Genomic DNA, 25,633 nt, shown 5'->3' with positions numbered 1-25,633 from the left:
CCAGTGCTTGTATAAATAAATAAATAAATCTTTAAAATATATATATATATATATATATATATATATATATAAACAGACTCAGAAGTGAAAGGATACATTACCACAGATGGCATAGAAATACAGAGGATCCTAAGAGATAACTATGAACAGTCATATACCAGTAAATTTGATAATCTCAAAGAAATGGCCCAAGTTCTAGATCAAAATAGTTTGCTAAGACAAAACCAGGAAGAAACAAAAGACTTGAATAAACTGATCACAAGCATGCAAGTTGAAATAACAAAAGAAATATAACCCTCCACGCCACCCCACCCCCAATAAAAGAAAAGCCCAAAGCCAGATGGCTTTACAGATCTATCAAATCTTTAAGGAGGAACTTATGCCCATCTTGCTTAAATGATTTCTAAAATCCAAGAAGAAAGAACACTCTGATACATTCTACAATGCCAACTTTACCTTAATATCCAAGCCAAATAAAAACAGCACTAACAAGTAAACCAGCTAAAAGACAGCACAAAAAAATAAAAGCAAAACTATGGGCCAGTATCCATGATGAACACTGATGCAAAAATCTTCAACAAAATACTAGAAAATTGAGTTCAACAATATATCACAAGTATTATATATCATGATCAAATGGGATTTTTCCAAGTGATGCAGAGGTGATTTCATATATATAACACAATAAATGTAATATATCAATAATAATAAATATAAAAATCATGTATCAATAGGTGCAGAAAAAATGTGATAACATATATAATAAAAACTCTAAACAATATAGGAATAGAAGAAACCTACCTCAATATAATAAAGACCATGTGTTACAAACCAGTATCCAATATGATATCATACTTAGTGGCAGAAAACTGAAACTTTCCCCTTTAAAATCAGAAACAAGGCAAGGATGCCCATTGTTACCACTTCTGTTCAATTTAGTATTAGAGGTTTTAGCTAGAGTAGTCAGATTACAATAGGAGGGGGAAAAAAAAAAGTCAGAAAAGGAGTGAAATGATCACTGTTTACAGACACTATGATATTATATATAGAAAACCCAAACATTCCACCAAAAGTCTATTAGAAACTTTGAGTGGAGGGCCTCCCCGGTGGCGCAGCGGTTGAGCACTGGGTTGCGAAGCTGCCCGCAGCCTCTGCAGCGCCGGTTCAATCCCCGGCTGCTCCCCGGCCACCGGAGGAGGATCCCACATGGCGCACAGACCTCTCCTGCCGCCCGCTGCTCCCCTCAGCAGTGTATTTCGTCAGTCTGCCTGTTCTGCTCCCCGCTCTGGCTCTGGTGAATTCTCTCACCCTCCCGCGCTTCTGACTCTACCCAGTGCTTGTGTAAATAAATAAATCTTTAAAAAAAAAAAAAAAAAAAAAAGACAAACACCAGTAAGGGAAAAGAAAAAGAAAAAGAAAAAGAAACTTTGAGTGGACAAATTACAAAATCAACATACAAAAATTGGTTGCATTAAGACTGTCATTCCAGTTCCCGTGGCAGGGTCTCGGGTGAGGGGCGGTGGTGCCATGTCCGGCCGCGACGATGGCAAGAAGAAGGCGATGAAGCAGGCCAAAGAGATGGACGAGGAAGATAAGTCATTCAAGCAGAAGCAGAAAGAGGAGCAGAAGAAACTCGAGGAGTAAAAGCGAAGGCTGCGGGGAAAGGCCCCCTGGCCACAGGTGGAATTAAGAAATCTGGCAAAAAGTAAGATGTTCCTTGTGCCTGAGGCAATGGTGGTCCTTAATTCCATTCTTATTTCAACATGTGGATTCTCTGCCATAGTGTCTTTTGACGCCAATAGCTAGAATGAAGTGTCTTGGAGCCTGTTGTACATTTAAGAATAAACTTTTGTAAAAAAAATAATAATAAAATAAGAAGCCATACACTGGCTCATCTTTAGTTCTTCTCACTTAGCCATTTCTACCTTACCTGTGAGGTCAGAGAAAACCCAGTGTAGAATCCTGCCAAAGTGTGCTCATCTTCATCTTTGTTCTATCTTAAATTCTGTACTACGTGGAATTAAACCAACTCATTTGAAATGAAAAAAAAAAAAAGACTAATTCCATTCCCAGTCACTTCAAAAAGAATCAGATACCTCAGAATTAACCTAACAAAGGTGGTAAAGAACCTATACAATGAGAACTACAAGGCATTATTAAAGGATTTATTTATTTATTTTAACTTTATTTGTTTTTTAAGATTTATTTATTTATTTATACAAGCACTGAGTAGAGTCAGAAGCGCGGGAGGGTGAGAGAATTCACCAGAGCCAGAGCGGGGAGCAGAGCAGGCAGAAGGACCGAAGCACACTGCTGAGGGGAGCAGCGGGCGGCAGGAGAGGTCTGCGCGCCATGTGGGACCCTCCTCCGATGGCCGGGGAGCAGCCGGGGATCAAACTGGCGCTGCAGAGGCTGCGGGCAGCTTCGCAACCCAGCGCTCAACCGCTGCGCCACTGGGAAGGCCCCTATTAAAGGATTGAAATGGTGACAGAGAAAATGGAAAGACATTCCATGCTCATGAATGGGGAGAATCAATAGATCAAAATGACTATTCTACCCAAGCAACATGTTAATTTTAACACATTCCCCACCAAAATATCAACAATGTTCTTTAAAGAAATTGAACAAAACATTAAAAAGATTAAAATAAAATAAAAATATTAAAACATACACATACAACAAGTGCTGGAGAAACTGAAGAAGTGGAACCCTATTACACTGTTGGTGGGAATGTAAACTGGTCCAACCAATTCTGAAAATGATCTGGATTTACCTTAAAAAAAACTAAAGTTACAAATATTTTGTGACTCACACATCCTGCTCCCAGGCATTTATCCAAAGAACATGAAACCATCAACTCAACAAACTATACATTCTACAATGTTTATCATAGCTCTGTTTATGATAGCACCTGGAAGCAACCTAAATGTTCATCAATAGAAGGTTGGATCATGAAGACAGTGGTGTACCCAAGTGATGGAATGCTATTCAGCCACAAGGAAAGACAAATGTTACCATATACAGCAATGGAATTAAGAGTAGTAAAGCAAGTCAGAATGACAAAGACAAATACTGGACATTTACATGGCGTACAAATCAGCAAAGTAAAATACTCATAAAAACTAGTGGTTATTAATAAACAAAATGAGGTTTCTGAGGTTAAGTGGAAGAGGGAAGAAAATATAGGAGTTGTAAACGATAGTGGTGGCAGAAATAAAATAATACTTCATGAAAGTATTGCCACACTTGCCATAATAAAATACCACAGACTAAACTACAGAAATTTATTTTCTTCCTGTTCTGGAGACAGGAAGTCTAAGATCAACGTGTTGGCAGGTTTGCCTCTCCTGGATTTGCAAGTGGCTCCTTGCTTATTGTGTCCTCACTTGGTCTTTCCTCTGTGCTCACACATCTGGTATCTCTAGTGTCTCTGTGTGTCTAGATTTTGTTCTTTTATAAGGATAGCAGCATCCTAGAATTAGAGCCCACCCTAATGGCCTCATCTTGACTTAACCACATCTTTAAAGATCCTTTCTCTAAATAAAGTCACATTCTAAGGTGCCAGGATATAGGACTTCAACATGATGAATGGTTTTCAACATATGAAAACTGTCACAATAGTTTTCACATCCATACATGTGTCTGTGTATGTCAATATACACCTAATAAAGTCCCTTGTGTCTCATTGGTGATGACTGAGTCACTTGTCCTTTCTCAAACTGGTCACAAAAAGGAAACAGTCACCCTCTTGGTTTATTAGCTAATTAAGATCCATTCCTAGGATTCAGAGACAGGGAACCTGATCATGTATCTTTCAAGGAAGGCAAACACCAAAAGACATCAAGCTTCTAGCAGAGCCTACATGTGTGCTTTCTACAAGCTGTTTGTAGAAATGTTGATGGGAGTTTTTGTTGTTGAATAGTATTCCACTGCATGAATACACCATGCTTTGTTTATTCTCCTGAGCCCCTTGATTTTAAATCATTTTTAAAATATTAATATCAAATAGGCATTATTTACTCATGATACATACACTAGTAAAGAAAATCTTTCCAGGTATTTTGCCAAAGGAGAAATAAGAACTTTTCACCTCTAGTTACTGTCTTGCTTGTGCGCTCTGCTTGGCAGTGACTTAAAAGGGAGGAAACGAAGCTGCCCTTCTGTCTCTGTGTCTTGTCTTTTTGGCCCAATGCCCGGAAAGTTGTTTACAGAGTTGATGGGAGGATGTCCAATATCACTGCGCTCTGGATGGTACTACTTGGGCAGTCAAAAAATGTATGGGGAATATGCAGTATTTTTCTGGGAAAAAAAGAAGAGTCAACTCTTGGCTGCCAGTTATCCTTCCCTATATCCTCCGACGTCTTGACTCTCCTTGCCACCTCCCACCCGCTTCTGCCTGTCCACTTGGGAGGGCTTTGAGCCTGAGTTTCCTCAGGAGACATTCTGCCTTAAAATCATGCTCTTTGCCTGGATGAAATACAGTGTGCACAAACAGCTTGTAGAAAGCACACATCAGGCTCTCCTAGGAGCTTAATGTCTTTGCTTTCTTCTAGTCAGGTTATGTATGGAATATTTCCTCTGTTCTTTACCAAAAAACCCTCTGGATCCCACGATTTCCCTTCTAAACTGAATAAACCATAGAGTACTTCTCTGCCTCTTAGCTTTTCTACTGACTTTAATCTGGTGTTTTATTTTTTGTTTGTTTGTTTTTTAATGTTTTTCCTCAGCTGCAACTTGGGCTTCTGTTTTGGCCCAGAATGTTTGTTTCCAGGAAACCTTATACCTAAGAGTAAGGTGGCAAGCCTTCTGGATAGGATTAACTATCCAGAAATAACTGTAGTTAAATGATTATTTTGGAGGAAAAAAAGAAAGCCTCAACTCAAGAGGTATGGCTTGGAGTTCAGGTTATCAACTGATGGTTTTTGACTGTGGAATAGTAATACTCTGACCCTTCATTACTAACCTTGTTAATTTAGTTACTTTTACTTACCTGAAGTCAGCTTTTTCCCCCAGAAGTAAAATGGTGAGGAGACTTAAGACCATGTAATTTGAAGACTGATGTAGAAGAGAAAACGCTTGTCTTTATGATTTACACAGGGGACTAAACAAGGGCCAATGGAAATAAGTAACAAGAAGACAAATTTTGCCTTTTGTAATCACCCCTCCCCTAAAAGAGTTTCTTATCTGGAGGTGGAGACTTTATCTTTACTAGAGGTATATAACCAGGGTCAGAATAACCATTTTTTAAAATTACTGATAATTCAAGAAGCTGATTGTGCACTTTGAAAAGAATTAAGTACCTAGGAAAAAACTTAACAAAGGCGTTAAAGAGCTATACAGTGAAAACTATAAGACATTATTAAAAGAAATATAAGACCCAGAGAAATGGAAGCATATTCCTTGCTCATGGATTGGAAGTTAATATTTTTTAAAATTGTCATCTTAACCAAAGCAATTTTCAGATTGAATAGCATTCCTATCAACATTTCAATGGCATTCTTCAAAGAAGTAGAGCAAAGATTACTAAAATTTTTACAGAACCACAAAAGATCCCAAATAGCCAAAGCAATATTCTGGTTTCTCTTCACACTGTATAAATCTTTCACCTTTTATGAAATAGCCAAAGCAGTGTTGACAAAATAAGAACAACAGAGGTTTCATACTCCCAGACTTCAAACTATACTACAAAGCTGTAGTAACCCAAATAGTATGGTATCAGGATAAAAACAGATACCCATATCAATGGAATAGAATTGAGAGCTCAGAGATAAACTCATACTTACATGGACAATTATGGTTACTTTACCACAAGGGAGACAAGAACATACAGTACCCAGTGGAGAAAGGAAAGTCTCTTGGTGTTGGGAAAACTGTAAGCCACATGCAAAAAAATAAAATCTAGACCACTGTCTCACACCATACACAAAAAAAACCTCAAAATGGATTAAACATCTGGATGTAAGACCTGAAACCATAAAATACATACATGAAAATATTGGTGAAATAATTCACAATAGTGACTTCAGGGATGTCTTCGGAAACTCTACTCCAATGACAAGGCCTACGTCAAAGAAAAAATTCTGCACAGTGAAAGAAACAGTCATTAAAATGAAAAGACACCCTGATGAATAGGAGAAAATATTTGCTAATCATACATGTTACAAAGAACTAATATCCAAGATCTACAAAAAACTCATAAGCTCAACAAAAAGAAAATAAAAAACCTAATCAAAAAATGGGCAGAAGAGCTAAATGGACACATTTCCAAAAAAAGACATACATATGTCCAATAGTCACATGGGGAAAAAAAGCCCACGACACTTCTCATGAGGGAAATGCAAATCAAAACCACAGTAAGACACTGTGCCATACCTGTGAGGATGGTCCATATCAAAAAGACCAAAAACAAGTGTTGGCAAGGGTGTAGAGGAAAAGGAACCCTCATACACTGTTGGTGGGAATATACACTGATCTGGCCTCCATGGAAAAGAGCGTTGAAGTTTCTTAAAATATTAAAAATAGATCTACCATATAATCCAGCAAGTCCACTCCTAGTTATCTACCCAAAGAATGCAAATAATTTGAAGGGATATATACTTTGTTCACTGCAGCACTATTTATAATCATCAAATTGTGGACACAACCTAAGTGCCCAATGACAGATGAGTGGATTAAGAAGATGTGGCACATATACATAATGGAATATTACTCAGTCCAAAAAAGGTGAAATTTTGCCACTTGCAACAACATGAATGAAAGGGGAAGGTATTATGCTAAGCAAAATAAGTCAGAGGAAAAAGACAAATAACAGATGACCTCATTCATATGTGGAATATGAAGAAACAAAACAAAGGGATAGACAAAATTAAACCAAAACAAATCCTAGAAATATGACTGTAGAATTGAGGCTGCCGCAGGAGGAAGGAGGCTAGGGGTGGCACATCAAGGGGGAAGAGGGCCAGTAGACTAGGATAGAAGATTATGGGTGCTTTGGTGGTAGGCGTGGTGTGGTAACAGACATCTGAAGTGGTGTGAGTCTGTACCCACTAAATCGTATATTGTGTTGCAAGCCAATGTAAACCGATGTTACCTCAGTAAAAAAATAATAGAATTTTTAAAAACTTTTTATTTTCTTTGGGAAAATAAAAACCTGATTATGAATGACTATAGACATTGATTGTAGATGTAGAAGGATGAAGATATATGAGAAGGCTTGATTTTCCTTCAGCTATGAAGCTTTTGGGGGGAGGTGGAAGATAAAATTAGGTCATAGCTAAGAGCTCTTCCCGGTCTGATATTTCATGTTTGCTCATGTGCTGAATGTGACTCAACTTCAGACTGAAGAGAATGGAGAATGGAGGACTCGATTGACCGAAGGGGCATGGGAGTGTAAAGGTGTGTAAATGTAGCTTCCTGTGTAGCCAGTGCTCTCTAAAGCTCTGTAGGCTGTAACTTTTTTAAATAGAATTCTGTAGGTACTGAATCAATTAATTAAAAAATAGAATGTTGGCTCTTTTCCTTGGTAATCAGTTTCTTCCAGTATGTTACATCTTTAAATTCAGCTCTGTGACTATGACCGTATGAATGATTCTCGAGCCTTTTAAAGGGAACTTGTCTGGTCCTCTCCACCTGTGTCTCTAGGCAGCAGCTTTGCAGCCATCACAAGGGGAACGAAGCCATCCATAATCTTGCAGACTGTTTAACTTAATACCAGGATGAGGTTAAATGTCCTTCTGAGGAGCCTTCTGGGTCTTATCTTTTAAACTGATTTGAAGAAGAAAAAAATGTTTGGTGCAACAATTTTCTCAAAGCCTCGCTAGCCCAATACGAGGAGGAACCTATCTAAACCATTGTTGGAGCGAAGCATGTTAGACTTCATCAGGTGCTTATGGGTATGAATCTGGGTATAGAGCATTAGCTTTTGTTTCTGAGCATGTGCTTGGAGACTCTGTTGACTTCGCTACAGGGTTTCTCAGGTAGTGATTGTGAGGGACACACAGCCCCACCCTGCGCTGCGATGCTGTTGTCATTGAGAGACAGTAGTGCCTGCACCCCGGTAGTAAATAGCAAAACAAAGGTTCTCTTCTTCCAGGGAAAGACCCAGTCTTTCTGAAGGATAAATGACTATAAAGTTCTCTTCTTGCCTTTGCAGCCTGCTTCAGATAAAGTATTTAAATTCTATAGCCGTTATCTGAGTTTGCTGCTTTTTGATAGGGGAGACACTTTGAATTGGTTAACAGTGTCATGGTTTGTGGTAGCTATGGAAGTTCTCCCTTGGGAAAGGTGAGAGATCTTCTCTGGTGGCGAGTAAAACTGTACATTGTCTTCTTTTGGAGAGAGTCTAGTGGGTTAACTACGTGGAGCGCTCAAGCTGAAGATGTGAGCACATTTTTGAAGGGAAGGCAAAGTAGGATTCATACTACATTGTTTTAAAACTGAATCCTGGTAAATCTTAAAGTAATTATGTTGAGTAAAAGAATCCAGATAATATATGATACAAATTTCTAGAAAATTCTGACTCACCTGTAGTGACAGAAAGCACATCAGTGGTTGCTTGAGCCAGTGGGAAGGCGAGGAAGAGCTGACAAAGAAATAACTTACAAGGCTGATGAATGTGCTCAATACCTTGATTGTGGTGATGGTTTCACAAGTGTGTGCCTGTTTCATAATTCATCCAATTATGCATTTTATTGTATGTCAGTTTTATCTCAATAAAGCCAAAAATTAAATGCATCCAGGAGCAGCATTTAACCATGGCCCCTTTTCTGGGTTGCAGGGAGGCTGCTGAAGACTTGCATGTGAAATGAAAATCTTGTGTGTGAGGTAAGTGTGAGAACACAGCTCTTCTGTAATGCATTTGATGTTTCTTTAGGAGTCCATAGAGGCTGCTGCATTTTCCTGAAGATGTCTAACAGTAACACTACCCAAGAGACCCTGGAAATAATGAAGGAATCAGAAAAAAAACTGGTGGAAGAATCTGTAAACAAAAACAAGTTTATATCAAAGACTCCAAGTAAGGAAGATATTGAGAAAGAGAGTGAAGAGACCAGCCTGCGCCAGGAGACACAGGTGAGAATTACAAGTGTGTCCTGCGCCATCGCTTTTTATACCTGAAAAGAACCACTGTGGATGGAACCAGGAATCCACCGGAAGCCGGTTGCTTGCACCACCCCTTGATTTTCCCTAGAAACCCAACTTCAGCCCTCAGGAAAGAGCTCCTTCCTTGTTTTCATAGAATCCACAATGAAGTTTAAAGAAAACAGTAAAATCCCTAATCCAAATGAACCTGAGTTGTTCTTGTTGTTGACACATTTTAATATTTTTTAACTATCAAAAAATATGTATACAAACATAGATTTAACAAGTCATAATGTGACTCATACAATGGATTCTTAAAACTAAAGCTACCTGACTTTACACACAGCATTAAGTTCTTATCCTGGCTGTGCTAAAGCAGTCGGCATTCTCTGGGTCAGAAACAGTCTGGAGGAATGGCACTCTGCTCGCTGTGCTGTTTCCATCCAGGTGCATCCTGCAACGCGGGTGCCGGGCACTAGGTGGCTGACTGAGCTTCAGGGTTCCCTCTTGGTTCTCAGCCGGCACAGGCTCAGCTGCGTCTAGCTTACCTGTTCTGGTCATTCTCTTCTGTGGCCACCACTGCTTTCCTTGTTAGCCCAGCCCAAATGATATAAATCCTCTCCTTCGGGCTTCCCCGGTGGCGCAGCGGTTGAGCGCTGGGCTACGTAGCTGCCCGCAGCCTCTGCAGCGCGGGTTTGATCCCCGGCCGCCGGGCGAGGGTCCCAATGGCGCGCAGACCTCTCCTGCCGTCCGCTGCTCCCCTCAGCAGTGTATCGTCAGTCTGCCTGTTCTGCTCCCTCTCTGGCTCTGGTGAATTCTCTTACCCTCCCGCGCTTCTGACTATACCCAGTGCTTGTATTAAAGAAAAAAGAAAAAAAAACTTTAAAATAAATAAACAAACAAATAAATAAATAAATCCTCTCCTTCATGGCCCACAGTGGGACTGGTCTTTATTATATGCCCAGGAGATAGACTGTTAGGTAAGTTAGTTTAAAAACTGGTAGCACCACCATTTTGGAGGGTCTGGAAACTTGGAGCATGATTTCTCCTGACAACCCAACTCACCTAGGCCTTGTCTTCTTTAAAGATTAAAAAGCAACAACATAAAGGGATGAATTAAAATCAGACAACTCTTTGAGTTTTTTTTTTCTACCTGCCTGCTTTTCTACTGTCTGTCCTCTTACAGTTTGCCAGGTATCTGTCCTGGCTGCTTTTCTTTCCATTATCTTTTGCATGTGAGTTGTCATTCCCCGCCTGTCCTTCCAGAATTTGTGGAGACAGTCTGCTACTGTTCCAACTATACTCCCAGCCTCCACTGATACCAATAATGAATTTTAAATCCTCAAGGCAGATAGTGATGAGTGTTTAATTATGTGCTGTCATGTTACATGGAAGATAATAATTAAGTGAATTTTTGTGTCCAAGTTACTCTGTTCCCAGGAGACTATTTTAAATTGTGTTCTAAACTCCTGCTCTGTGTGTTTCTGAAAATAGGCACAAAAGAAAGGATGTCTGTAGATTTTATGTACTTTATAGACACTAACTTAGTTTAAAAAATCTTTGCCTGGATACACACGTAGCTGTGAGGAGGCTGGGAGGGAGGGGACCCTCTTCCGCTCTGACTCCTTTGCTGCGGCTTGAGGAGGTAGAGCTGCTGCTGCCATCTACTGGAGCACCTGCTTCTTCTATAACCCTTGTCCGCCACCCCTCAGGAGTCCTCTCCAACATTTTCCAACAACAGATCTTGTGCCCCTTCAACCACACTGAACATTTTGCTCTTTCTCCCACCTTCCCCACCATCCACTCAAACCTCTATGTCTACCCAGAAATCTTACTGGTGCTGCCAAGCAGTGCCTGTTTGGAACTGGAGCTGGGAGTTTGTGGAAAGGAAACTTACTTGCATGGACACGTACGTGAGACATATTCTTGGGATCAGCAGTTGGAACTCGGAACATTTTTTTGCCTGAACAGCGCAGACAGTTTCTGAGGTTCACTTTAGAACAGGCAAGCCCTGACTGAACTTAGCTGGGTCCTTGAAATAACTAACCGGGTATGGCCTCCTCGCCGGGCTTTCTGCCTGTGTATTTGTAATCCCGTCTGATTCACCTACCATCCTGTTTCAGAAAGGCGGTTATGAAATAAAGAGTTGGTCATATTAATTCTCTTTAAGCTCTCTGTGTGTCGTACTGCCCCGGGCTGGCCTAGGTTTGTCAGCATGGCACGCTGTGACCCGGCTCCTGCCTGCCAGCCAAATGCCCTTGGCGTTCCATGCTTCTGCATTATCTGGTTCTTTAAGCCAGAGAGAAGCTAAGAAGTTTGGGAAAGCATGCTTTGTACATGCTTTCCCTGCCTAGAATCCCTTTCTTGGTATTCTTTCCTCGGCCTGCTCTAACCCTTAAAACCCCTACCAACATCTTGTAATACCTGTCTGTCCTTCAGAACTTCAGAAAGACTTCTCCCGGAACCCTTCCTTGACAGACCTAGCCATTGTGGAGTTCTTCAACTAATGTCTGACTCCCTCACAGAACTACAAGCTCCATGAGGCCAAAGATCAGGTCACTGTGGACTCCGCATTCTGTTTCTGAGGCCCAATATAGTTCCTCGCAGGCACTCGATACTTGTAAATGTATGAGTTTGAGAATTGCTAGATGAAACACTTGTGTCTGTTCTGTAGCACTCCATGGATACCTCGTGACGCACTTAATGCTCTGTACTGTAATTGTCTGTTTTCTTCTTCAACAGGATTATGAGTTCCTTTTTGATAAGGTTTGTGTCTTACGTCTGTTCTGATGTCAGCATGGTTCCTGTGCACAGTAGGCTTTCAGAGTGTGGTTGACTATTAAAGGAAAACTATCCACCCTAGGAAATCAGCAGATGAATATATTACTTATAGGGTTATAAATTGGTGTAACTCCTAGGACCAATTTTATAAACTAGGCAGTAGCTTATAAACTAGGCAACAGTTTATAAAATTCAAATGAACTAATGTTACACTCTTTTATGCTCAATGATCGGGTCTTTGCAGCATTGCTTATACTGAGAAAAAGATCAGGAATATCCTAAGTGGTGCAACTTAAGGGACTGATCAAGCAAGTTCCAGTAGGGCAGCTGACTAAAAAGAAAAACAGCTCTCCTCCCAGGACTGCCTGTCTGTGGCTATCCAGGTTTCTCTCTTCTTTCCTTTCTTTTCCTAGTCAGCCTGTCCTTTCAAAATGTAAAGTGAAAGGAGGAGAGAGAGAGGAAGAGAAAGGGGGATGGAGGAAGGGAGGGAGGGAGGGGGAAGGGAGGGGGAAGGGAAGGAAGAAAGGAAGGAAATACAGCTCAGCTTGTAACAGGGTGGTCCCCTCTCCCTGCCCTGTAACAAGCTCACAAGGTAATTTTAAAAAAAAAGTTAAAGTATAGCCCCAAAATAGAATACTACGTAGCCATTTAGAAAAACAGGACCTCTTCTGTAGAATATACCCATGGGGGAAAGTCTGAAAGCAAGCTTCAGAGCGGTGTGTATGATATCCTTGATTTAAAAACAAAAAAACAAGCCTGTGTATATCCATGTACAATAAATTTATAAAAGCATAAGAAAGTTCTAGTAGGATTACAAGAAATTCAGTATAGTTGATACTTCAGGAAGAAACCAGATAGCTGGGGGAACAGAGGTGAAAGGAGACGGACTGGCCTGCACAGCCCCGCCACACTGCAGTGTCCACACCATGAAATGCTGCCTCACATTCCTGCACTGTGGGTCCTCCCTTGCTGTAAGAGATCTTGCCACTGACCAGATCCACGATCATTTCTAGCTCTTTCCATCCGCCTCCCTGGTTTCCCCCCGCCTCCCTGGTTTCCCCCCTGCATTCTGGCGCTGTTGTCTGTTGGTGGCGCTCCACGTCTCTTGTTTGCCCTCTTGCCACCCGTCTCAGTTCTTGCCACACCCCAGTGGCAAAATTCCATTCCAAACATCTTGCAAGTTCAAGTGCCTCATTCCGTGTATAGCTACCCGGCCTCTCTCCAGAAGCCCCATTTGACTTCTTAGCTGTTCAGAAACCCTTGTCAATGAGTCGTTTTTTCATTCCAGCTCAAACCTTTATTCTTCTTCCTCGCTTTCAACCCTGCCCCTTACCTGCTTTTTCTCCCCTTTGCTCTGGAGATCATGTTCTTAGTCTTCCATGCTCCCTTCTTTTTTCATCCTGTTCCATCTTACATCCCTGACCCGTGTAGACTGTGAGAGGTACCACTGGGAGCTGAGAGCTGGTGGAATTCTCATACTCAGGAGGAGGGGCAGTTTGGCAAGAAGAGTCTTCATTCTCTTACTGCAGCCGTGGGGTCAGGTGAGAATATCTCAAGCTGGGTCTCTGAATACACCCACTGTGCATGAAGTTAGGCTCCTGTGAGCCAACTTGGGGTAAAAACAATGTGCTGCGGTAATGACATTCCCAGAAACATCCTAAATAGGAGAGAATTCTGCGGTTTATTCAAATGTAATTTTTATCAATTTGTGAACAGGCCTTTGTCTCCTATGCTTTGTCTTCATAGTAAGTGGTTATTCGTCTCTCAGTGGCTCTGTTCCCCTCCTTCACAGTTGCGGAAGTTGTGCATATGGTACAGCCGCACCAAGGCCGTCTTATCACAACTTGACTGATGCAACTTTTTCCCTCTTAGTCCTGTTTCTTTGTATACTTGTATTACTTTTAACTTAAATATTGCTTTTTCCCATCTTTAATATTTTTTTAATTCCTTTCTCACAGAGGCGGACATCGAACCATAGTCATGCCAGGAAAAGAGCCAAGGTGAGGCCCTGTTTTCTATAGCTTCTTTTCTGGTAATACATTTCACAACGAACTTATCACCAGGGTCTGGTGTATTCGGATTATATACAGGCAGGTATTCTTCCTTGCTGTTTGTACCCTAATTGAGATCAGGCATGTATACACACAGGCACATGTGCAGAGACAGCATGTGCATGTACACAGTTCATGGTGGAAGGTCTGCCTTTATTTTTCTCTGTTATGGTTCAGTCACAGTCTATATCTGATACCTGAAAGAACACCCACTGGAGCTTGCCACAGAATCTGAGCAAAATTGGTCCTGGTTTTGCTATAATGCCAGCCTGTCTTCTCACCGCTGGCTTCTATAGGAGAATGGATGCTCTTCGAGTCTTAGTTATACCTCTTACTTGTACCTTACTTGTACCTCGAGTCTTACTTATATTTCTTTTTTACCCCAAAATTTCTTTAAAATCAATCCTGCCCCATTAGTAGAAATGACTTAACATTTTTGGCCATTCTAAAAATAGAGACCTTTTTTATGTTTCACTTTTTTAGGTTGGGAGAGGGAGGAAAATTTTGTTTCTAATCATTATATGATAAAATTAGCACACCACAGATTATTTTAAGTAGTGTTATGAGAGAAGGCTATATGTGTTAGTGTGTGACAACTTTTTAATTAGCTGGGGGGACAGTCAAATATTAAACTTTTCTTGCAGTGGGGAGAATTGTCATCAGAAGTAATAAAGATGTCTTCCCCTTTCCTGAGGAATAATAATGACAGCTTTTAGGTGTGGCCTAGTCAGTTAGTGACTTGCATTTGAAGAAGGCCACATATATAAATTGACTCTGTGTCTTGCCTTATGTGACCTAATTCATAGTGATAGGTTTGATATGAAATTAAAAGCAGAAGGTGTTCACTACAACTTCATTTCATCCCAGACTTTTTAAGATAAATAAAACAACTGTCAATATTGTCAAAAAGACAATAGCACAAGGGGTTAAGCACAGCACTGTGAAGCTGTCCGCAGCCTCTGTAGCATGAGTTCGCTCTCAGCCTGCCAGGGAGGTGACCCACATGGCGCAGCAGACCTCTCCTGTCTCCCCGCTGCTCCCCTCAGCAGTGTATTTCAGTCAGTCTGCCTATTCTGCTCCCCACTCTGTCTCTGATGAATCCTCTCACCCCCATACCTCTGGCCTGTACCCCAGTTCTTGTATGCATAAATAAATAAATCTTTTAAAAAAAGACAATTAAAAATTGTCTCCATTTGGCAGAAGAAGAAATTTGGTCTTACAAAGATTGAGTTTGACAGAGGACATTCGTTAGTATATGGCAGAATTAGGCTTGGAGTCAGTTCTTGAGACTTGCAAGTTCTTTTCACTATACTGCACTACCTAGAACACAGGTACTATGTGATTTTTATTCACTGTAAATCTTAATTTTATTGTAAGAACTTTCAGTAACTTTTTATAGTTAGATTGCTAATGAGTCTTTCTACAAGTTTTGGACTTGGGGATCCCTGGAAGAGTAGTAATATACACTGTGAATTTCAGATCATTTTGTAATTCTGTAGATCACAGAAGTAAACCAAGTGAATTAGCTTTTTATCACATTAAGTCCCAAATGTTAGAAAGTTTTCCGTCTTTCTCTTTCCTCTTTTCTTTGACACTTCTTTCCTTTTTTCTTTGACACTAATCCCTCCAGGTTAGTGTCATTAAGCACTTATTGTCTACTGTACACTAGGCACTGGCTGTGATACATATGTTTATATACTTCTTATCGTCCGATTCGCACAACAGCCCTTTAAGTATTTTTATCCGAGTTTTATTGAGGAAAGACGTAGACCCAGAGAGGGCAGACAGGTCATTTGCTCAAGATCTCATCGTTCATAAACAAAACCAGGAGTTGAAGGACTGGGACTTCTGGCTCTTTATTTCCATTGTGTTTCTACTTAGCTCTGCTGCTGTATATTTGTAGCAAACTTCTGAATCTGAAATGGAGAACTAAGCTAGAGAGAGAGGAAAGCTAAATGAAGTCATTTTCTTATCTGTTCTGTGTAGTTACTTTTTTGTTTGTTTGTTTGTTTGTTTTAAAGATTTATTTATTTATACAAGCACTGGGTACAGTCAGAAGCGCGGGAGGGTGAGAGAATTCACCAGAGCCAGAGCGGGGAGCAGAGCAGGCAGAAGGACCGAAGTACACTGCTGAGGGGAGCAGCGGGCGGCAGGAGAGGTCTGCGCGCCATGTGGGATCCTCCTCCGGTGGCCGGGGAGCAGCCAGGATCGAACCAGCGCTGCAGAGGCTGTGGGCAGCTTCGCAACCCAGCGCTCAACCGCTGCACCACTGGGGAGGCCCTGTTATTTCCGTTTTTATATGTCTGCTACTAAGCAGAAGAATTATTTTTGAACTAAATGAACTCACGAGTAGACTTGTTGGGGCGGTGAGGGAGCAGGAAACCTATTTAAAAGCAGCAACTCACCCTGTCAAAGAGGGTGCCCTTCATTTAGCCAAAAGCTTTCTGAATGTCCAACAAGGGAATATCTATGTGTATTTGCTTTTTTTTGTATTTCAGTCTAATTCCAAGCTGAAGTTGGTACGCAGCCTGGCAGTGTGCGAAGAGTCCTCAGCCCCATTCGCTGATGGACCACTAGAAACCCAGGTAGGTTCTTTATAATGTAACTTTTGAGCCTGACAGTTGTTTGGTAAATGGTAGTATAGCAACCACAGTATAAACACTAGTTTTGGAAATCAGGAGCTTCAGAACAAGTTGTTGCAATAAAGCAGGACTGGAAATATAGGTCCTCACACTTGGACCACCCAAGATGATGCATACAAGAACATCCCAGGACTGGGTCTTGTTTTTCCACCCACGCCTTTCCCCTCTAATGGTTAGAACCATTTTCATCCAATTCCTATGCCAGAACAGCCAGTGTAACTTGAACTCTCCATATAGCAGACTGTGATTATTGACAAAATAGGATTGACTTTTACCCTTTTGGTACTATGAGTGAGACCATCCGGTATTTTTCTTTTTCTTTCTGGCTTATTTCACCGATCAACAAGCAACTATAAACCAGAGACACACAGGAAGGGGGGGAGCGGCGATGGGGAGGAGGGAGTAGGATCAAAATAAGGGGGGTGGGAATTGTATGGGGACTATAACCAAGATGAAAATGCATACATTGTGCAAAAATGGAAAATGATGTAAAAAATATATAAAATTTAAAAAAACAAAAAACCAAAGGCTGACAGAATTTAGTTTTAAAAAAGTCCTCTTCTATAAGAGCATGCTGATGCCCCAACATTTGCCGCTTTGAGACTTCAAGGGAGCTGTAGGAGACTTTAAATCTTTGTTTCCCTTTGCTTATATTTTTCCCCTTTTCCAAGGATATAATTCAGTTGCATATCAGCTGCCCCTCTGACAAGGAGGAAGAGAAGTCCACGAAGGATGTCTCTGAAAAGGAAGACAAGGACAAAAATAAAGAAAAGGTTCCCAGGAAGATGCTGTCTAGAGGTGAGGACTTTCCCTCTCTCGCCTGTCCTCGGACCCCACTCTGCAGCTCCCTTTCCTTCCATTTTGAAACCTGGCATCTGCTACTTTTAGTGCCTTGACAGTGCAGCGTCCTGCTTAGGGAGGTTGCTAACAACCCGCGTGGTTACCTGGGGAGAGGCCCAGCTAAGTGACCGTCTTTGCTACTGCATCCAGCCCTGCTTTTCCAGGGTAAAGAGAGCCAAAGAGAGCTGCTCCATCTGCCCTGGCCCAAAGGACATTGTAGTTGATTCTGATTTTATATGTGGCCTGGAATAAATAGTAACATGGGTCATTATTGGTAGCAGATTCTGCCAATCCCATTTATATGCTGGTCTTAAGACGCCTGAAGTAAATTTTTCTTTTTTTTTTTTAAATAATGCAGTTTTGTGTCTAATCATTATGCTCTCTTTGTATTTAAATTCTTGGGCTAGTAGAACAAAGGCACGGGTCATAAAGATGATAGCTGAGAGGAAAAAGAATCCTTGAGATTAAAATTTTGAATTTACAAAGTGAATGATTTACATAATAATATTTGAGCATATATGCTGAGATTCTGGAAAATTCCTCACTGACTGCCCTTTCCTGGAATTTACTTTCCTTAATTAGAATAAAACCTGCTTTGTCAGTAAATTCTTATTAGTGATGAGATAGCTTTTCATTGTGATGCTAATTCAACACTGTGACCCTAGCATTATCATGGGGAGCTTGGGGGGCTGACAAATCAAGATCATTTTGATGTTCAAACTAAAACATCTGAAGTTTGATTCTGTTTTCCTGTTTTCATCTCTCCTGAGCAGGTTGTTGGCTTCTGCTTGGGATCAGATATCATGCAACACTTTCATTTATTTTAAATTTCTTTTATTGTGGTGGTTCTAGACTCCAGCCAAGAATACACAGACTCCACTGGAATAGACTTACACGAGTTTCTTGTAAATACACTGAAAAAGAATCCAAGGTAATAATATGAGTTTATGGAAGGGGGGAAGGGGCCCAGGAGTCAGCAGGATACCCAAGAGGCTGGTAGTTTCTGTTATTAGAATCTGGAATACCACCACCATGGTGGCTGGTCCACACCACCATTTCCCTCCAATGAAATCTTATATTCTGTGAGGGATTCTGAATGCTCTCATATTGAGCTTTTGCTTTTAGAAGAGATGAGAAAAATTCTGTGGACAAAGAATGCACAGGTAGATACGAAGGCATGGGAGTGCAATTAAAAAGCACAGAAGAAAAAGTAATTGCTTGGTACATGAGCTAAATCATAATGATTTAAAAATTCTATATGGAGCCAGATGGAATATAGAATAATGATTAGATTTACAAGTATGATACATGTTTCTGTGAATATGATTGCCAGCAGAAATAGGTTTCAGATATGAAAGCAAAGTACGTGATTAGGTAGACCTGCAAAAATATATATTTGTCTGATTTTCGTTTTTAAAATAACATAGCACAGGCCAGTGGGGCTCCACAACCTCAGCATTTTTAGTCCATTATCGGGCTTTGGGTCCCTCCCTCTAGCTTCAGTAGTGAGTAGATTGTGTTTTCAACCCTCATTTTTCTATGTCTGCGGGAGGGCTACTTTTGTTTTTGTTTTTGTTTTCTTTTAATCTTTTCTAAACAGGGACAGAATGATGCTGCTAAAATTAGAACAGGAGATTCTGGAATTTATTAATGACAACAAGTAAGTTATTTGAATGAAATACATAGGTGGGAGGGGGCACTAGAAAGAAATTTAGGTACAATTTTAGTATATCCTTCCATCTTTCCTTTAAAGTCTGAATTTTGAGGTAATTACTCACTGGCAACCAAAAGGAGTTGGGAAAAGTAATCAGAGTGGATGAAAAATTGTATGTTTGAAAAACAAGTGAGGTTTTCATCCTATAAGCTTGCGTTGCAAAGAAATATATTTTTTCAGCAGCTCAACCTTGTCCCATATTTCATTGTTCTTAAATCTCTCCCTTTTTCCTGGTAGAATGTCATGTAGATGGGTGACATCTAGGGCAGCCAGTAGACCAGAGTGCTCCGTGAAATACTATAGATGAAGAAACTGACAGAACCTTTTTGGTTCCCATTGAGTAAATCTCTATCTTCCTTATAAGGAATTTATTTCTCCTAAGAAATCCCCCCACTTTAGACAGTTACAAAAAAAAAAAAATTACACTTGACTGTTACTCCTATTGTTTGTCTTATTTCACTTTTTCCCCCTGGGGTTTTCTTCTAGTAACCAGTTCAAGAAGTTCCCTCAGATGACCTCATATCACCGGATGCTATTACATCGGGTAGCTGCCTATTTTGGGATGGACCACAATGTTGATCAAACTGGAAAAGCTGTCATCATCAACAAAACCAGTAACACAAGAATGTAAGGGAGGAAACCCCAGATGGAGAAGCTCCTGGGGTAGCTTTTGGGTGGAAGAGGAAATTGCAGGTTCACAATGTCTCTTCTGGGGAGGTGGACAATGTAGGGGGTCATATTATCAATTCCTGCTATTTGTGGTGCCTTGTAGAGAGATTTTAGAGTCACTGGTGTGTCATTAAGAACAGTCATGGCCTCTCTTCACCTATCGAACAGGTACAACTTTGGAGGAAGATAAGTTAGGGATGTAGAAAGAACAGACCCTGAGGATTTTATTAAAACATTCGTGTGAGGTTTTGGATATCTGACTCCAAAAACCTTGAGTGGGAGTTGTGGAAATGAAGAGAGTTGTACTAGAAGCTCTGCTTCCTAACAAAAGGATCTTATTCCTCCCTTCCTTTCACATTTCTCTCCCAATTCCAGCCCTGAACAGAGGTTCTCAGAACATATAAAGGATGAGAAGAATACAGAATTCCAACAGAGATTTATCCTCAAGAGGGATGATGCCAGTATGGACCGAGATGATAATCAGGTGAAGAACGGAAAGGGGTGGGTGTTTAGAGAGAGACTGCAGTAAGAGAAACTGGGAGGGGAGACTTTTTGTGGGATAGAGGAAATTTGAAATATATTAGAATGGAAAAATGTAATGAGCTATACTGAGTTGACGTTGGCTTAATTGAAGACTGACTACACTGTTGAGCTGAATGCCACCTTCTTAGCCCAGAGAGACATGGTGCTGAGGTTTGCTGGGTTTTCTCATTTGGCCTGAAACTCTCAGGTTCTGCCACTGATTCCTAACTCCCTGTCATTTTGGGGCAAAACCAGGTCCCTCTCTGCCTCAGCCTTGATTCAGCTGATGATTCATTCTTTTTTCTTTAACAGTTAGGGATTTCTTTGGGTGCCACAAAAGCTACTTAATCCCATTTCCACTCTTACTCTAGCTTAGCGCCAGTCTTGGATTGGCAAAGTTGTGATCTAATTTACCCAATTATAAAGGTGTTTCTTACCCCTTTCTACGACTCAATCTTTATCTTTTCCCAACTCCTTCTACCAAGGTGAGTGGGTTAATTTGACTTTTATGCTGGGAACCTTGGGCAGTAGCCCTTTTTTATTCACTCCACTGGGAATAAGAAGTGAAGACCTATCGGATCTCTTCATTTATGGGCCTGGCTGATGCCTTATTTCTAGCCCGCCCTTGAAGAGTTAGTTTTAGTAGTCACACTACAGGGCTTACATCCAGCCTGCTTCTACTTGGTCTCCAAAGGCAGTTAGTTGGAGAACCAGGATTAGTGTTTGAAGAGCATGGTTGGATAGAGCCAATGTGAGTCTTGCTAATTAATGATAACTATAACAATACCTTAACTAGAGTAAAATGAGTTTCCTTGGGATATTGTATGGTCTTGAGATTAGGACTTTTCCTGCTTGTATTTGAGGGAATCCTCTTGAGAAAAGTGTCATTATCTATTGTGGACAAACACACTGGGTCTGATTGAAAAGAATGAAACATACGAAGTGACAAAATTTGAAAAACAAGAAAGAGCCTTTCCATCCTGATGCCCTTCTCTGCGTTTTTCCCAAACCTTGTTCCTGTGGATCAGGAATTATTCAGGCCTACAGGCATATTGGGGCGGAGTAGAATCTGTCTCTGTTGTGAACTTTCCATCTCTCACCTTCCAGGCTTAACCCATAGTAGGGTATATGCGCTATGCATTTCGTGATACTACTCATGAAAACAGAAATTGTTATTTTAGAGTGTTTCCCATGAACTAGACTCCATCCAAACACAATATATACACTCTCTGTTGTAATCCTCTCTACAACCCAGTGTGAATGGGAGCTGTTAGCCCACTTTAAATATAAGAAAACTGAGGCTGAGAGATGTTAAGCTACCTGCCTGAAGTCACATCACAAAAAGATGACAGTGCTGAGATTTTGCCTGACCTCAAGTGCGTGACATGCTTTCCAACCCCCCACCCCACCAGTGCTGGCTTGCCAGTGCTGGGGCTGAGGACATGTAGCACGGGAGGTCCTGTGTCTTCTTGGAAAGAGATTTGTAAAAGGACAGTAGAATTTACTAGTGAGAACTAAATCTAGTCAGAGTTGATCTTGCTGAGGTGCTGCCTCCCTAGCTCTAGAAACTGGTAAAGATCAGGAAGATCAGCGTAGAACAGCAGGGTTTTGGTTGCTTCACCTGAAGCTTTCAAAGCCTCTGGATTGAAGGTCAGAACCTTTTATAGCCTTTTGACAGTGATTTGATAGATTATCTCCCTCATAGCTCTTTGCCTTCAAGAGCAGCGTGGAACGGACACTCACCAGGACAGTGCTCACAGCCCACAGGCTTAGAAAAGGGTCAGAACGAAGGGCTGGTGGCGGGCTCGCCCAAGCTGCTCACTGCCCAGCCACCCCTTCTCGTCACCTCGCTGCGTTTTCCAGAGAATGTGAAGTTCTCTGTTCTCCGATTCCTCTTCCCTCTGTCACGCTCCTCCCTCCTCCCACCATGCCTTACTTGTGTGTTCTGTCCTCTGTCCCTCCTCCTTTCTATACTCTTCTCCTTTTCTCCCTTCCTCTGTGTTCTGTTCTCCTCTTTATTTCTGTAACTTCTCTCTCTCTCCCTCCCTCTAGTGACCATAATTAAGATGATTTAAAAAAAATGCTTGAGCTTTGAGTTTAGCTTCGCCCTTGGGATTTTGTTTCCAAGGCCCTCTTCGCTGAGCTGTGTGAGACTCGGGTCTTCGGGCCACGGCATTAGTGAACTAAAAGAAGGGACACTGTCAAGAGCTAGTTCTCTAAAGCTCTTTTCTACATTTTGCTGTACTAAATTCCCATTTCTCTCCCCATCTAACTTCCACTTACGCCTTGCTTTCCCTCCAAGTAATGTTTATTCCCTGAGCTAGTCTCTTGAGCCTTACTGACTGGAGTACTTGATCACTACAGGAAAGCTCCCCACTCCTTGTAAATAGTAGCTGTTCTTGATACTCTGGGGGATGGGGGGAGATGGAGAGGCCCCGACCATCCAGAGACGCTGCTCTCCCAAGCTGCATGGTCAGACGGACCCCGTGAGGCCTGTCCAGCACTGGGGATTTTCTTTTTTTTTTTTTCCATTTTTTTTTTGATGGCAACTATAAACTCTCCCGGTTTCTCTTCCTTGCTGGTGTGCAGTGAGCTTGCAGTACGAGGAGAACTTAACTAGCTTAATTCTGCTCATCGATCTAGATCAGAGTTCCATTGCAGGATGGAAGGAGGAGCAAGTCAATAGAAGAGAGAGAGGAGGAATATCAAAGGGCCCGAGAGAGAATATTTGCCCGAGAGGTAAGTGTAGCTTCCGAGAGTTGTCAGCCCATAGCTTGTAGCTCATAATCTTTGGAACTGTGAATGGAATGAACCCTCCATAAATGTTTTGTTGTGTTTTGTTTTTGTTTTTTAACCAATATCAGCCAGCCCCATATTTGATCTCTGAAATTAAATGTGGCCTCTTGGAAAGCTGCAGATGTTTATTTGTATTATTTTAAATGCGTCTGCCATCTGGCATTCAGAGAGAACAAGTGGAATGGCTGAAATTGGTAAATATAATTAGACTGAACTTAGAAATCATTTTGGCAGGGCTTTTGATGCAAGGGCCCTAAATCTTGCCTGTCAAACCCTCTTCTCGCTTACCCTTTCTCACTTCCACTGTCTGCTATAGGCAACTTTGCTTCTGTGTGGAAGAGTAGTGTCCGCACAGCCTATGTATTCATCTTGTTTGGCAAGCCTCGTTTTTAGTATATGTTGGCGATTGTTAGAGCACAGATCTGGCATCCATTCTCCGAGCGCCACATTCCACATGCACAGAAGGTGCCATCTACCATTCCCTCCAGTCTCTCCCTTACAGGAAGTGTCTTTCTTCCTATATTCCTTACCTTGCTTCTGAGAACAGGACTGACTCCATGGGCCAAGAGATAACATGAATCATTTAGGCAGCTTTACTCTTAAGAATTGTGGGCCATATCAGATGCCCTTGTATCAGGTGCCCCTGTATTGGTTGGCCTTTGTTTACCAGACTGCTGAGAGAAGTATAGAGGGATTTCAGAAAAGGCTTTGGATAGACAGGAGAGGAGCTAACTTCTGGAAAATGTGGTAGACAGACAGTAGCACCATCCCAGGTCAAATTAACAACAAAGGAGGAAGAGCCAGCCTCCCTTCATTGTCAAAAGATGGCCACTGCTAATCAGCATGCATTGGTGGACCTCACGCCTCGCATTTCCTGACTTTCCCCTCCCTCAGCAAGACCAAAAAATACACATCTTTTCTCACCACCTAGCTCTGACAAACATTGTCTCTAGCTACAAGAAAACTGAATTCCTCCATGAACTTGTTCCATTGTCTCTGGAGACCCAAGCGCTCCAAGGATCCTCACTGAGGACAGATACACAGCAAATCTTCTAGCCCGAAGTTCAAGGAGAAGGAATTGTCTTACCTTCTCTTATACAGACTTCCACTCTGAGTCAGAAAAATCCGTCCTCCAAATTATCCAGCCACAGCCCCAAGAGGGTTCTCCACCTTTACCTGCAAATCACTTGGGTAGAGTGAGAGGAGAGTTGTTTGTACATGCCTGTGGCCAGGGACAGCCCTAAAGTGTGGACAGTGCAGGTTGGTGGGTGATAGCAGCAGACATTTAATAGTGCTTACTCTCTTCCAGACACTGTTCTTAGCACTTTAATTTATGTTAGCACTGTAATTTATGTAATCCTCACCCTACATCTAGGAGGTAGGTTACATTATTTACCTAATTTTATAAGTGAGAAACTGAGGCATAGAAGATTAAGTAGCCATCTAAGATCACACTACTAGTTAGGGAAGAGATGATATTTTAGTTCAGGCAGAGACCGTGCCTTAACTCCCAAAGTAGACAACCCCGGAATAGCTAAATCTGCTCTTGGCGCTTTAGATTAAGAAGTACCAGTGACATCATTGGCAGCTATCTGGGGTGTGCGCCTCTGTGTCACTGGCACATGGACTATGACTGTCCCAAAAAGCCAGCCTTTAACAAAGCCACACATATTCTTAAAGTACAAGCAACTTTTAATAGGGCATTGGACTAATTAACAGCACTGGGATATATATAACTACGACCGTAACAAAATTAAAGTTAGCTCTTCTCTCGAGCTTTTTCCTGATTTCTAGTCTCTCAAGCCTCTACTAAAAGTTGTGTTCTTTGTGAAATCTTTGTAGATTTATCACTTCCATTTCAGCATGTCCTAACTCTTGCTGTGATAGAGGTATCAGGAATCCCTGATGGTCTGGACCAGAAAAATCCCAAAGTCCACCATACTCCAAAGATTCCTGGGTGGGATCAATCAAAGCCAATGACAGAGAACAAGAGTGGTGTGGTAGCGGGGTTGGAGGAGCGGGAGAGGCAGGCAAAAAGAAAGGGAAGTGGCAAGAAGGGTGTTTGGATGGAAATGCTGCTGCTGCAGCCTCTGGAGCCGGAGCTGGGTCTGGGAAAGCTGCCCGACAGGCTCTGCTCTGCGCGGCACCCGCTCTGCCCGGCAGCTGGACACTCGGTGCCTTCCTTCCGAGGCATGGGAGTCCGCCTTAATGCTCGCTTCACTCAGCTCAGTGGCTTTGTCAAGAAATGATCCCTAAAAGGAATGTATCAGGCCTTCGATTTTTTTTCTTGGCTCTGGAAAATACCTGCTTCCCCAGTTTCTTACTCTCCTTGACTCTCAGGTCAAAATGTCTTTCATTGTGGCCTGTGTGGAAGACAGAAATGAATAGTCATTGAGGCTGATTTACTAAAAAAAAAGCTAATTTTCTTTCTCTTGTCTCCGTTTTCCCTGCCTGCGAACATACTCTTTAGGACCAAGCACATCAGTTGTTATGCTCAACTTAGCTCTAGAGAGAATAAATTTAGAACTGAAAAGGGAACC

General features: G+C 41.5%; 1 protein-coding gene across 13 annotated transcripts in view; it reads left to right on the top strand.

Annotated features, from left to right (window-relative positions):
- Nucleotides 1-25,633, top strand: part of R3HDM2 (R3H domain containing 2) — a 124,366-nt gene that overhangs the window by 71,375 nt on the left and 27,358 nt on the right. For 11 of the 13 annotated variants that reach the window (XM_054696728.1, XM_037515046.2, XM_054696726.1 and 8 more), the window contains 9 exons: nt 8,873-9,069; nt 13,818-13,859; nt 16,409-16,495; nt 17,224-17,350; nt 18,245-18,323; nt 18,993-19,052; nt 19,593-19,733; nt 20,151-20,259; nt 22,941-23,036. In XM_054696728.1, the coding sequence (XP_054552703.1) occupies nt 8,905-9,069; nt 13,818-13,859; nt 16,409-16,495; nt 17,224-17,350; nt 18,245-18,323; nt 18,993-19,052; nt 19,593-19,733; nt 20,151-20,259; nt 22,941-23,036 (906 nt within the window). In that variant the 5' untranslated portion in view covers nt 8,873-8,904. Of the gene's footprint in view, nt 1-7,337; nt 7,396-8,872; nt 9,070-13,817; nt 13,860-16,408; nt 16,496-17,223; nt 17,351-18,244; nt 18,324-18,992; nt 19,053-19,592; nt 19,734-20,150; nt 20,260-22,940; nt 23,037-25,633 lie in introns of all 13 variants that reach the window. The other 2 variants (XM_054696725.1, XM_054696730.1) reach the window with 2 other exon arrangements.

The sequence above is a fragment of the Talpa occidentalis genome, unplaced genomic scaffold (assembly GCF_014898055.3).
Source record: "Talpa occidentalis isolate TD23 unplaced genomic scaffold, MPIMG_talOcc4v2.1 talOcc4.16, whole genome shotgun sequence".
Lineage (NCBI taxonomy): Eukaryota > Metazoa > Chordata > Mammalia > Eulipotyphla > Talpidae > Talpa > Talpa occidentalis.
Note: the sequence above shows the minus strand (reverse complement) of the source record. Positions and strands in the feature narration are given on the sequence as shown.